The sequence below is a fragment of the Miscanthus floridulus genome, chromosome 4, assembly GCF_019320115.1.
Source record: "Miscanthus floridulus cultivar M001 chromosome 4, ASM1932011v1, whole genome shotgun sequence".
Taxonomy (NCBI): Eukaryota; Viridiplantae; Streptophyta; class Magnoliopsida; order Poales; family Poaceae; genus Miscanthus; species Miscanthus floridulus.
Window position 1 is genome coordinate 16,897,564 of NC_089583.1, and position 14,028 is coordinate 16,911,591.

At 46.6% G+C, this 14,028-nt stretch overlaps 1 protein-coding gene across 1 annotated transcript; it reads left to right on the plus strand.

The window, feature by feature from the left end:
• Positions 1-3,838: 3,838 nt before the first annotated feature.
• LOC136549479 (chromatin remodeling protein EBS-like) lies at positions 3,839-13,890 on the plus strand. Its single transcript, XM_066540773.1, has 5 exons — positions 3,839-4,144; positions 5,013-5,361; positions 9,548-9,616; positions 13,186-13,321; positions 13,442-13,890. Exons 1-5 carry the CDS (start codon positions 4,072-4,074, stop codon positions 13,469-13,471), a joined length of 657 nt encoding a protein of 218 aa, XP_066396870.1. The 5' UTR covers positions 3,839-4,071; the 3' UTR covers positions 13,472-13,890.
• The last annotated feature ends 138 nt before the right edge of the window (positions 13,891-14,028 follow it).

Consider the following 14,028-nt stretch of genomic DNA (forward strand, 5'->3'; position numbering starts at 1 on the left):
TAATAGACTACTTTGCCTAACTCTATCTCACCCAATGCAAGCCTCTACACAATTACAGTAGCAATTATTGTATTATTCTACTACTAGAGGACTTCACCACACAAGGCTAGCAACTAACAAACTACACTAGAGAGCTAACTAGAGAAGTAACTAACACTAGTTACTCTACTACTAATAAAGCTACAACTACACTAGTGAGCTAATCTACCGACCACTACCACGCACAAACAATATCGTTGTCCCCAAGTTTAATTACCGCCACAAGCGCTCATCTTTTCACCGTACCATGTATTCGCCTGTGTTGATTGTAGGTGGTCCCCAAATTCCCCCTAGCTGGCAAGCAGGAAGTGAATGCCAAATGGGCATTCGACGGAAGGGGAGCAAAATGCCAAGCGACAAAATTAGGGTGACACTAGGAAGGCTTGCTATGAAGGGGGCATGGGCGAAAGGATAGGCCCCCTGGTGCGAAAGGTTAGTGATGACGTCGATGAGGGGCCTGACCCGGTGGCCCCCACGTGATGGGGTAGTTAGACACCAACTAGGGCTGGTGTAACTAGGACTGCCCTCATGCCCGGAGAACATGCTTCAGATTTGGGGCAGGTGCGAGGGCAATATGGACTCATGTAATGTCCATGGATGCTTATAAATAGAGCTCTCAGCAGATGTTGCAAAGGGATGATGAGTAGTGATTCTAGCAATACAAAAAGAGATTCGCTTTTCCCTCTTCGATCGGCTTTTTGCCACATTTCGTTGGTCTTGTTAGTCTAATGGTCCCCCTAGCTCGAAGACTTCGATCGAAAGCAACACTAGGGTTAGTGGCTATGCTAGTGTTGGATGCCTAGGTGAATGGTGCAGCTAGTGACTATGCGTGGAAGGGGAACTGATGGTTCGATTGTTTGGTCATAGGGGTCGTTTCATCCATTGTCTCTTTAATGTGTACATAGGCCAAACAAAAAATTAATGGATTGGACTACTGAAAGTCATGATAGTGTTATGGGGAACAAATGTTAAGATGGATTACAAATAAGGCATGATTAAACTTTTAGTGGCATGGAGGGAATTGAGCTACCTTGTGGTGTCATAGAGGGAATTCTCTCAAAATGAACAACATGACTGGACCGCTAAGGTGGTGAGCATATCAAAGGTCAAGATGTAAGGTTAGCATCGGTGGCCACCAATTGACCATGATGTTGTTGTTGTTGAGTATTTTGTTACTCCCTCTGTCCCATTATATGTGTCGCGCAAGTAGTGCTTTTGGTTGTCCAAGTTCACAGCATGTTGCATGTATCTAGACGCAAGGTATGTCTAGATTGAGGAAATCTAGCATGTAGCTGGTAGAAAGATAGGACGACATTTAAAGCGAGACAGAGGGAATAAAGACTCGGGAAGGCCTTTGACTAAGGCTAGAGACCACAACGTCATTGACTTCATTAAATTTGTGTCATGGACACGCAGCCATAGACTTGCCAATAGGGACACAGGCCCCGAGCCAAGAAAGAGATACCCCTCCACATGGCCTGCTTAACCCGTTACACCCCATGCAATCTGAACCATTGAGACATATCCAATGTCTGAGAAAAACAATTGTACACAATAAAACTATGTTGTAGCTGTCTCCCCAAACCCTAAATTCATTTCCCCTTCTTTCCATATGCAGTAGCGGCGGCGCAAACATGAGCGATACAAGCGACAGCGATTGGCGCGCATCACCACAAAGAGAAGGTAACACCATCAAAATCCCCTTATAGGGCCAAGCCTACACCTTCAGCTTGCACACGGCTCCATCGAGTGACTTCTTACAGTGCCGATTTGTCTCTTGCTTTAGTTTCACTAAGAAGTATAGGTCGTTGAGCGACATCAGCCATGGCTCCAGCAACCATGGAATTGAGCCGGTGCGAAGGAGCAGAAGGATGAGATCTGCGCGTGAGTGGCGGCATCTCCGATGAGCTAGGCCCAAAGGTTGCATGCCTATGTGGCATCCCTATTGCAGGTGATTTTCTTTTCTCAATTTTGCTTTTCAGATTTTTTGTTTAACGTGGACCCAGAAAAGTCAGGCATCAAATTGGGTTTTCCGAGGTTGAAGTTAGGTCTACACCTGCCAAGGCCACTATTCTAGTTATGGTAGAAGATCGAAGCAATGATGAGGAGTGGCTATGGCAGCCGATTAAGTGCATTAGGGCAGTCCCAATGGTGTATTGATGATGGTTTCTATCCTCATTAAATGACTTGCCATGTAGGCAAAACGCTGACATGGCAACGTAATTAATGAAGAAAGAGAGCAAAAATCCTAGAAATGGTTTCCTCATGAAGAAATCAGGTCTTCTCTTGACCCAATGCACCAAGAAACCATGAAATCGCCATTGGGGAGAAACCACCAGTTTCTAGGGGGCTCGTGCCGCACTCCCATTGGAGGAAGAAGATAGAGTTAGGAGAGAGAAAGAGAAAATAATTATTACTCATAGAAACTATGGGTTGGAAAATAGTACCTTTTTTTTGTACGGTATCCTATGTTATAGAAACTACTAGTTTCTTTCATTGAGACTGCCCTTATGTCACTATTATAGGAGAAGTGAGCGATTAAAATAGGGGGTTTATAAGAGTTGCACATGCGTGGACGGTGTGACCGCACTACGAACTTACAGAATCAAGGTAGAGTTATATAGAGAAGAATACCAAGTTTTCTTTGGAATGCAGAAATATAATAGAAATTATATAAAAACATTATAAAAATCATTTTATTTTCTTAAGAAAATACAAACAAATTCCACAATCCATAAAGGCCTACTCCAGTAGCAATGAATCTTGAAATTACGTGTCATAATACCATCCCCCGATTAAATAGTAGGCACTCGGTGTCTAAGGGCACGTACAATGGTGGTTTATTTGCTGTCTGTATTGTGCTCCGTTAGTGCTTCCGTCCTAATTTAATGAGGTGAGAGGGTGTTGCCTGTCGTCTAGTGAAGAGACTAGCCAGGGCTCGTGCTTCGAAGTGAAATTGTTTGTCAGTCACTCATTTTAATGATCCGTCGTGAGTCTTCGATGGTATCCTTTGATCTGTTGCGTACGGATGCCCTGCATTCCTGCCCCTACCTCAAATCAAATGATGAGATATAGGGAGAGACTTACGTGATTTATAAGATATATTATATTACGTTAGATATATTACATTATATATATAATATATATGATTTATTCTGAAGGATTTGTTTTGTATCAATTAGTAACATAATGGTACACAGTGATATATAGAAATGATATTCATGATTGATCATGGCTACATACAAGCATTAAACAATTTATAAATAGCTAAATAGACAACAACTATCTGTAGGTTATATGAGCTGTCTGTTTAGCCATATATGATATAACGTGCCCTAGGCCTTGTTTAGATTATGGTTAGGAATCAGTATTTGGCACTGTAGCACTTTTGTTTGTATTTAATAATTATTGTCCAATCATAACATAACTAGGCTCAAAAATTCATATCGTAATTTATAATCAAGCTGTCTAAACAAGGCTCCTCCGCTACGGCGTAAGTAGGGCCCTAGCCGACTAGCCGGCTACCCCCTATCCCGGCTATCCGTCGTCCACTCGTGCCGCCCCGTACAAAGCGCAATCAGCCTCCACTTCCAGATCCGTTTCGGACCATCCAGAACCAGAAGGCGAAGCGCCTCCTCTTTCCTTAGCCACCCAACCAATGGACACCATGCACCCTACGGTTCATCCAACGGCCGATCTCGCTCCCACCCTGCCGCTCAGTTTCACCTGCGCGCTCATTCACCGCGCGCCAGCCGTCAGCTAGATAGCTTTTACTGCTCCCACACTCCCATCAAAGCCGTGCACGAGAGAAGCGCGCGGCGAAGGGAGGCGGTAAAAAAAGCAGCAGCATCGCGAGTGAGCGGCGACCGCGAGCGCCTCCGCATTTCGAACCAAAGGGGGAAAGGAAAACAGACAGAGAGAGATCGAGAAAAATAAAAAAATCCAATCCACCACTGTCTTCTTGTGGTCTCCTCGCCAAACCCTAGCGCCCGTCCTCCGCCCCCACCTTCGCCGTCGCGGTCGCGCCCCCACATGGCGAAGTTGCGGCCGCCCAAGCGGATCCTCGAGTCCTATACCATCAAGGGCTCGGACAAAGTCATCAAGCGTGAGTGCCCCTTCCGCCCTGTCCGATCCAGAATTTACGGGGGGGTTTGGGGGGATTTTTGGTGGCCGGTGGCGTATTTCGGGATATGTATCCGGGGTCTCGGTTTCCGGTCCCTGGGATTCGGGGCGTCTTTACTTTGGGGTCGATTGATTTCGTCAGAAATGTTTTTGCAATTATTATCGGGCGCTCTGCTGTTGTTTTGGCTATTATGCCTTCAATACGGTTGAAATTTAAGTCGTTTATTGTTCACTGCTGCCAGCTCCGTGTCTAATTGGGGTTTGAATTCAGTTAGCACTGTGAAGGCGTAATATTCGAGGGGGTTAGCATCGCGGTGCTTATTACAGTACCATGCTATGCTCTGGTCACTTGAAACCTTTTTTTTTCTATACCAAGCTTTCGTTAACGTGAACTCGTTGGAATGTTCAGTCCTGTAGGTATTTGTGGATGTGTTTACATCGCATTGGCATCTGTGTATGAACGAGCTCGATTTATACAAAATAGAATAAAATAAAAAGCGCAATAAGCTATTTCATGACTGATGCGCCCTTGGATTAGATTATCCACAGTTCATTAGTATCTTGGCTCTGTTATATCGTTACAGCTTCAAATTTGGTACATGAATAGTATTTTTTTGATAGATAGAAGAGCTCAATCAAGTTTTTGTAATACAGTACTCGCTTCCTCCTTCCACTGTCGTTGGGCAAATTTTGGTATGAGGTCTTCAAAAAGATTGGACCTTTGTTTTTTCTTGCCAAAAAAATCAATTATCATAATAGAAGAACTCTGAATACCTCTGTAAAACAAATACACTGATAGCAGCATAAGGCGCCTTTCGGATTTGATTGATTCTTTAAATTGTTTCTTCCAGCTGGCGATTGTGTGCTTATGAGGGCCTCTGATGCATCAAAGCCACCTTATGTGGCAAGAGTTGAGGCAATTGAAGCAGCAGGATCTCGAGGCACCAATGTGAGAGTACGAGTGCGGTGGTATTATCGACCAGAGGAGTCCATAGGTGGCCGGCGGCCATTTCATGGTTCCAAGGAGGTTTTCCTCTCTGACCACTATGATCTACAAAGTGCTGACACCATTGAGGGGAAATGCAATGTCCACAGCTTCCGTAGCTATACAAAGCTTGATTCTGTTAATGCTGAGGATTTCTTCTGCCGCTTTGAGTATAAATCAGCTACTGGCAGCTTCGTACCAGATCGCATAGCAGTGTAAGAACACAATGAGACTTCTGCAATTTCATTATTTTGGATTGCATTTTTTGTTGCATTTACAATTTGTAGCAAGTTCCATCTAATCTGATCCTTTAACTTGTGCAATGTGTTAATCTCCTGCTACCTCTAATCCAACATAGATCAGATTATGCTTCTGGTGGTTAGCTTTGATTTTTGAAAGCAGCATTTTCCCCTACATGTGCTCCCTATTGGATTGCTTATTGGTAATGGAGTTAGAGAATTATAGAATTAATAGGAGTAAACCACCATGTCAAAAACCAATTGAATAACTTGTCTGGTGTGGAAAGCACTAAAATGTTAAGTACTCCCTCTGTCTCCAAATGTAAGGTCTATTTTTTCTTAGGATGAGACTTTGACTATAGATGGCCAACGGGCCGGCCCGGCCCGGCACGACACGGGCCCGTGCTAGGCACGGAAGGGCCCATCGGGCCACCGGGCCGTGCCCCACCAGTCCATCGTGCCTGGCCGACGGCCCAGGCATGGCCCGTCGGGCCAATTTCTGTGCCGGGCCGGCCTGATGAGCCCGACCTTTTTAGCAGGTCGGGCCGGCTCGAGGCCCACCAAATGCGACAGAGAGGAGGGGGAGGCGAGGAGTGGAGGTGGCGGCGACTGCCAGGCGAGCTTCCCTCGGGTCTGCTTGATGCTGGATCCGGTGAAGTAGCTGGCGGAGGAGGCGAGTCCGGCGAAGTAGTGGCCAGATCGAGGGCGTAGAAGGTCGGATCGAGGCCACTCCGCTCGAAGCAGCTACAGGGGGACACGGAGGAGGTGGCCAGACGCGCGGGGGGTCGTGGAGGAGGCGGCCGTTGCCGTGCACAACGCCAGCGCTGTGGTCGAGGGACAGGGAGGAGCCGAGGAGGAGCGGGGTTGGCGCCGCGGAGGGGATGGAGGCCGCTCCGCTCGAAGCTGTGTGGGGGGCGCGGAGGAGGCGGCCAGAGCCAGACGCGTGGGGGGCCGTGGAGGCAGTGGCCGCCGTCACGTGGTGGAGGTGGAGCTCTGGAGACGGCGGCATGGGGATGGGGGAGGCGGAGTGGAGTGGAGGTGGAGGCGGCAGCGTGGCCGGGGATGGAGCACGCGGTGCCGGCTGCCATGCGCCCACACCTGGCCGGCGAACGAAGAGAGGGAGCAAGGGAGAAGAGCGATGCCGCGAGTGGGGAGCGGGGAGGGAGAGGAGCTGGGCGCGTCGTGAATCGCAGAGGTGAGAGGAGTGAGCACTGCGGCGTGGGGAGGCCGGGAGGGGGATGCGCGGGGGGATGGGAAGGGTGTTGATTCATCCGGCCCAAGTGGGGTTGGCCGAGGCCCAATAAATTAAGGCTGCCCGGACCCCAACAGTTCTCAGGCACACCCACTCGGAGAAAGGCCCAATATCCCTAAAAGACTAGTCCAATAGGGGAAGGGTGGCTCTTCCTTTTAAGGTGGCTTCCTCCTCCCGAGCTAAGCAAGGTGGGATTATTCAGAGGCTCACACGGTCGCCGCCCGACTACAACTAGGCCACTTGGCCCCTTTGTTGCGTCTTTGCCAGCGGTTAATAGTGGAGGATGTCCTCATCATTCCCACCCCCTTAAACAAGGGCCCAGCTCTGATACCAAATGATGCATCCGGCCCAAGTGGGGTTGACCGAGGCCCAATAAATTAAGGCTGCCCGGACCCCAACAGTTCTCAGGCACACCCACTCGGAGAAAGGCCCAATATCCCTAAAAGACTAGTCCAATAGGGGAAGGGTGGCTCTTGCTTTTAAGGTGGCTTCCTCCTCCCGAGCTAAGCAAGGTGGGATTATTCAGAGGCTCACACGGTCGCCGCCCGACTACAACTAGGCCACTTGGCCCCTTTGTTGCGTCTTTGCCAGCGGTTAATAGTGGAGGATGTCCTCATCAGGTGTTAGGGTTCAGTGGGGGTGGGGGCGGGCCTGGCTACGGGAGCAGGCTGGCACTAACGGCCGGGGCTCTTAGCAGGCCGTCACCGGGCCGTGCGCTCTGTAGCAGGCTGTGCCGTGCCGGCCCACGTGCCTAGGGTAAGGCGAGCAGGCCGTGCCAGCCTAGGGCCCGCTAGCCTCCGGGCCGGGCCGTGCTTGGGCCGGGCCAAAAAAACGGGCCGACGGGCTCAGGCTGCATGGCCAACTATGACTTTGACTAACAATTACTCAATTAATATGACACATTTGTAATGCATAGTCATAGTCATAAGCAAGTACTTTTGAATATGATAATATATCAAGTTTGTGTCAGAAGGTCATATACTACTAGAGTAATTATTGTCGAAGGCAGAGGGAGTAACTTGGATTGCAGGGAGTAAGTAGATGATATCTGTCCTACTTTAGTATCATGCCACCTGTAGATAACTCTCAAAAGTTTTTTAAGGATCCCACCATAGTCACCGAAAAGAAGGGCGGGCCTGGTGCAAGCGGTAGAGTCTTACCTAGGACTTCCTGGTTCTCTGTTTACTATAGCAGGAGTATTCCAAACAATGCCTTTGCAGCAAGTTATTCCACCAATAGCACTCTTTGTTTGATTTCAAAGGCAGGCCATGGAGTTAGCATGTGTTTAGTTTGGGGATTAGGAGTGACTGGATGGATCCAACCCTGTTTTTTTAGGAGGGGTTCAACCCACTTCATGTTTAGTTTGGAGGTTGGGTTCATCCCATGACTTTTGTTTGGTTAGAGATATCAATTTCATGGGTTTGGAGGTTGGGTTCTTTGCTCCTTACTTTCTCCCCCGTCCATATAGCTGCTTGCTCAGACTCCACCACCGCCACTCTCCATCTAGCCCGCCACTGCCCAGCGATTCCCTGACTGCACCAGCTAAGCAACTCCCTGTCCGCCCACACCGCCATTCAGAATCTCTGCCCACTCGTTTTGTCGCTAGGCCTCCCAGCCATTCCCCATGCTGCCGGTGCGCCGTGCTCCCATCATGAGTTGTCCCATGATGCGATGCCTCCACCGAGGCTCCCATTTCTCAGCGTGCCGCCAGATGTGGTCATTGCCCGCCACGCTCCTTGCCATCGCCTCCTCACCGCTTGTTTGTGCCGCTGCCTTCAAGTGGGCTGCGCCGATGCTTTCTGCTGGTGTCCGATGCATCGCATGTGTGCGCAGACAATGCGTGAAGCGAAGTGGGTTGTGCCGATTTCTTTGTTTTGGAGGGATAGAACCAACCCACATCTCGGGAGAATGTTCCCTCTTGGGATGGACCCAACCCACTGGGACCTCAAACCAAACACTTCTAAATATGGGTCTGACCCATCCCAACTTACATGGACCCTTTAAGCAAACACACGGGTAGTTACTGGCAATTACAATAAGGTAAAGGACTAAAGGGGGGCAGATAGAGATTAGATTTTGGGAATATCTGTCGAAAGATAGGATATTTCTTGCTTGGTTTTGGAATAGATGCATGGCTTCCTTGTATAGTGGATGCAGACCCCCAACTTTTGATAACAGCATTTGGTTTCCAGATTCCTAGAACTACTATGAACCTGAACTGTCATCAACTCAGAACCTGTTGCTCGTAACCACACTGAAGTCCTCATGGACTCTTGCGATACACCTCAAGGTTCTTAAGGCATCGTCTAGTGCCTTGAGAGCCCACTCCTAGATTATTCTATTATTGTCCCAGGCCTTGAGACCTCACTCCTAGATTATTCTGTTATTGTCCCACCACATATTCTGTTTCAACCTTGCTGTCTGCTCTTATGGTTGGGTCTCGTGGGCCATGGCACAACATTGTCACCTTGGATGAAAACAGGGAATTATCATGGATGCTGACTTTGAACCTTTCCCAGAAGGACCAGACTTCCAAAATCCTAATTCTCCCTAGATTCTGTTCCTTAATTCACCCGAACAATTGTCTGCCTGAACTATTCTGGTCAGATACAACTTCAGCCCTACTTTCTAATGCTAGGCTGCTACTTGGCTTGTCTTTCCTTATTATATATATGCTGGCTCCCTGGCTCCACCTTACGCTTGAGCCTGTTACTACAACTTTTCTCACATTGTGATGTTTTTGAAAAGCCATAGATGGTTTTTTTACTTCCAATGTATTATAAACCAAGTCCTTGTTTGTTGTTAACCTTTAGCTGCCTTTACCGATTTGCAGGTTTGGTTTCTGTATAGTTCTTAAATCTGAATCACCATTTTTTAGTTCTCTCATCTCTTTTGTAAAACATGTGCCAGGTTTTGCAAGTGTGAGATGCCATACAATCCAGATGATCTTATGATCCAGTGTGAGGAATGTTCTGACTGGTGAGCATATAGATGAAGCATGCTGTCCTAAGAGTTTTTTTATACATCATGCTATACCTCTTTTCGTCTGGTGCATTGTTTAATTCAATTGATTGCTTTATTGGTCTATGAATGGGTGGATTTGTTGTAATTATTAGAGATTAGACATGAGATAGGGATACTGAACTGGCCAAAAACGAATTACTTTCCTTTGGTACCTTTGTACAGTTATGTAGTGTAAGTGTGTACATGATATTCACTGTGTACTTCTCCCACTGAGGACCAAAATAAAGCACTGTTTCTTAGCTTCTTTCATTTGCTAAAATAAAGTGTATTAACTGATGTTCACTTACAACGAGTTGTGTTCTCAAATTGTTAACCATGATTGGTTATGCAGGGTGGCATTTTAATTTTTTGGCCTTTCACAATTCACATACATGTTTCAGTAGGAAGTGTTGCCATTAAGATTTAAGGTCAATTTGGAACTTTATCTGAGCATTGATTGGTTCATAGCCTTGTGCGCACGTATTCAGTCACTTTGTGCCCTTTGAGGCTATATTGGTATACTTTCGATAATAACTTTCTCTTTTTCAGGTTTCACCCTGCTTGCATTGGGATGACAATCAAAGAAGCAAAGAAACTTGAACAGTGTTAGGGTTCAGTGGGGGTGGGGGCGGGCTGGCTACGGGAGCAGGCCGGCACTAACGGCCGGGGCTCTTAGCAGGCCGTCACCGGGCCGTGCGCTCTGTAGCAGGCTGTGCCGTGCCGGCCCACGTGCCTAGGGTAAGGCGAGCAGGCCGTGCCAGCCTAGGCCCGCTAGCCGCCGGGCCGGGCCGTGCTTGGGCCGGGCCAAAAAAACGGGCCTTGGGCCAGGCCGACGGGCTCAGGCTGCATGGCCAACTATGACTTTGACTAACAATTACTCAATTAATATGACACATTTGTAATGCATAGTCATAGTCATAAGCAAGTACTTTTGAATATGATAATATATCAAGTTTGTGTCAGAAGGTCATATACTACTAGAGTAATTATTGTCGAAGGCAGAGGGAGTAACTTGGATTGCAGGGAGTAAGTAGATGATATCTGTCCTACTTTAGTATCATGCCACCTGTAGATAACTCTCAAAAGTTTTTTAAGGATCCCACCATAGTCACCGAAAAGAAGGGCGGGCCTGGTGCAAGCGGTAGAGTCTTACCTAGGACTTCCTGGTTCTCTGTTTACTATAGCAGGAGTATTCCAAACAATGCCTTTGCAGCAAGTTATTCCACCAATAGCACTCTTTGTTTGATTTCAAAGGCATGCCATGGAGTTAGCATGTGTTTAGTTTGGGGATTAGGAGTGACTGGATGGATCCAACCCTGTTTTTTTAGGAGGGGTTCAACCCACTTCATGTTTAGTTTGGAGGTTGGGTTCATCCCATGACTTTTGTTTGGTTAGAGATATCAATTTCATGGGTTTGGAGGTTGGGTTCTTTGCTCCTTACTTTCTCCCCCGTCCATATAGCTGCTTGCTCAGACTCCACCACCGCCACTCTCCATCTAGCCCGCCACTGCCCAGCGATTCCCTGACTGCACCAGCTAAGCAACTCCCTGTCCGCCCACACCGCCATTCAGAATCTCTGCCCACTCGTTTTGTCGCTAGGCCTCCCAGCCATTCCCCATGCTGCCGGTGCGCCGTGCTCCCATCATGAGTTGTCCCATGATGCGATGCCTCCACCGAGGCTCCCATTTCTCAGCGTGCCGCCAGATGTGGTCATTGCCCGCCACGCTCCTTGCCATCGCCTCCTCACCGCTTGTTTGTGCCGCTGCCTTCAAGTGGGCTGCGCCGATGCTTTCTGCTGGTGTCCGATGCATCGCATGTGTGCGCAGACAATGCGTGAAGCGAAGTGGGTTGTGCCGATTTCTTTGTTTTGGAGGGATAGAACCAACCCACATCTCGGGAGAATGTTCCCTCTTGGGATGGACCCAACCCACTGGGACCTCAAACCAAACACTTCTAAATATGGGTCTGACCCATCCCAACTTACATGGACCCTTTAAGCAAACACACGGGTAGTTACTGGCAATTACAATAAGGTAAAGGACTAAAGGGGGGCAGATAGAGATTAGATTTTGGGAATATCTGTCGAAAGATAGGATATTTCTTGCTTGGTTTTGGAATAGATGCATGGCTTCCTTGTATAGTGGATGCAGACCCCCAACTTTTGATAACAGCATTTGGTTTCCAGATTCCTAGAACTACTATGAACCTGAACTGTCATCAACTCAGAACCTGTTGCTCGTAACCACACTGAAGTCCTCATGGACTCTTGCGATACACCTCAAGGTTCTTAAGGCATCGTCTAGTGCCTTGAGAGCCCACTCCTAGATTATTCTATTATTGTCCCAGGCCTTGAGACCTCACTCCTAGATTATTCTGTTATTGTCCCACCACATATTCTGTTTCAACCTTGCTGTCTGCTCTTATGGTTGGGTCTCGTGGGCCATGACACAACATTGTCACCTTGGATGAAAACAGGGAATTATCATGGATGCTGACTTTGAACCTTTCCCAGAAGGACCAGACTTCCAAAATCCTAATTCTCCCTAGATTCTGTTCCTTAATTCACCCGAACAATTGTCTGCCTGAACTATTCTGGTCAGATACAACTTCAGCCCTACTTTCTAATGCTAGGCTGCTACTTGGCTTGTCTTTCCTTATTATATATATGCTGGCTCCCTGGCTCCACCTTACGCTTGAGCCTGTTACTACAACTTTTCTCACATTGTGATGTTTTTGAAAAGCCATAGATGGTTTTTTTACTTCCAATGTATTATAAACCAAGTCCTTGTTTGTTGTTAACCTTTAGCTGCCTTTACCGATTTGCAGGTTTGGTTTCTGTATAGTTCTTAAATCTGAATCACCATTTTTTAGTTCTCTCATCTCTTTTGTAAAACATGTGCCAGGTTTTGCAAGTGTGAGATGCCATACAATCCAGATGATCTTATGATCCAGTGTGAGGAATGTTCTGACTGGTGAGCATATAGATGAAGCATGCTGTCCTAAGAGTTTTTTTATACATCATGCTATACCTCTTTTCGTCTGGTGCATTGTTTAATTCAATTGATTGCTTTATTGGTCTATGAATGGGTGGATTTGTTGTAATTATTAGAGATTAGACATGAGATAGGGATACTGAACTGGCCAAAAACGAATTACTTTCCTTTGGTACCTTTGTACAGTTATGTAGTGTAAGTGTGTACATGATATTCACTGTGTACTTCTCCCACTGAGGACCAAAATAAAGCACTGTTTCTTAGCTTCTTTCATTTGCTAAAATAAAGTGTATTAACTGATGTTCACTTACAACGAGTTGTGTTCTCAAATTGTTAACCATGATTGGTTATGCAGGGTGGCATTTTAATTTTTTGGCCTTTCACAATTCACATACATGTTTCAGTAGGAAGTGTTGCCATTAAGATTTAAGGTCAATTTGGAACTTTATCTGAGCATTGATTGGTTCATAGCCTTGTGCGCACGTATTCAGTCACTTTGTGCCCTTTGAGGCTATATTGGTATACTTTCGATAATAACTTTCTCTTTTTCAGGTTTCACCCTGCTTGCATTGGGATGACAATCAAAGAAGCAAAGAAACTTGAACATTTTTTCTGCCAGACCTGTACAGCTGAAAATGGGAAGATGGTTGAGAATTCACATGAAGCTACAGCGCAATCAGAAGAAAAGGTAAGCTGCGCGTGATGCTAGTGCTGCTTATCATTGATTCAAGTTTGCTTTGCTATTTAAAACTATAGTGCAAATCTGTCATTATGCTTCTAATGACATAACTTAAACCGATCTCTTCAGCCGGTGGAGTCAAAAAGGCGGCGAAGGTGATGGCCCTACTGATTAAATGTATGATGCTCGGTTGTACAAAACCTTCCCAAGTTGAGAACTGTAATTTTATTGTTCCTCGCAGTTTGTGGTTCAGGGGTCCCCTCTAATGTCAGGCACACAGTGTACATAGCTTGCAACCTGATCAGATTGTTGTATTAGAGCACACTAGGATTTGTGTGGTGGTAGCATCGGCAGTCGGACTATTGGAGTATGTGTAGAGTTGTATGGCATCGTAATGCCAGCACAGGTGATCAAGCTTCCTCTGGGCATTAGGACTCCTGCATATGATCGATCCAGCAATAATACTTCCATGCAGCTGCAGCTGGACCTGGCTAGTCAGTCACTAGTAAGTTGTCAGGAAAAACTTTGTATTGTCATGTGAACTTTTTTGAATTGAAATCCTCTATGTAATGCAAGCATCTTAGTGTGGTACTTGCAGAACTGTTGCATGAAATTGAACAATAATAAAGTTCAAAGTTTAAGGTCATTGAACTGGTCTGGCTCAACGAAACATACCCCCACTTTTTGAATTATATTTTGATGAGTTAATGTGATGT

Coding starts and splice junctions, on each gene's coding strand:
- LOC136549479 (XM_066540773.1), top strand. CDS start 4,072: ATGGCGAAGTTGCGGCCGCCCAAGCGGATCCTCGAGTCCTATACCATC. Junction 4,145..5,012: donor CTCGGACAAAGTCATCAAGC/GTGAGTGCCCCT, acceptor TGTTTCTTCCAG/CTGGCGATTGTGTGCTTATG. Junction 5,362..9,547: donor GTACCAGATCGCATAGCAGT/GTAAGAACACAA, acceptor AACATGTGCCAG/GTTTTGCAAGTGTGAGATGC.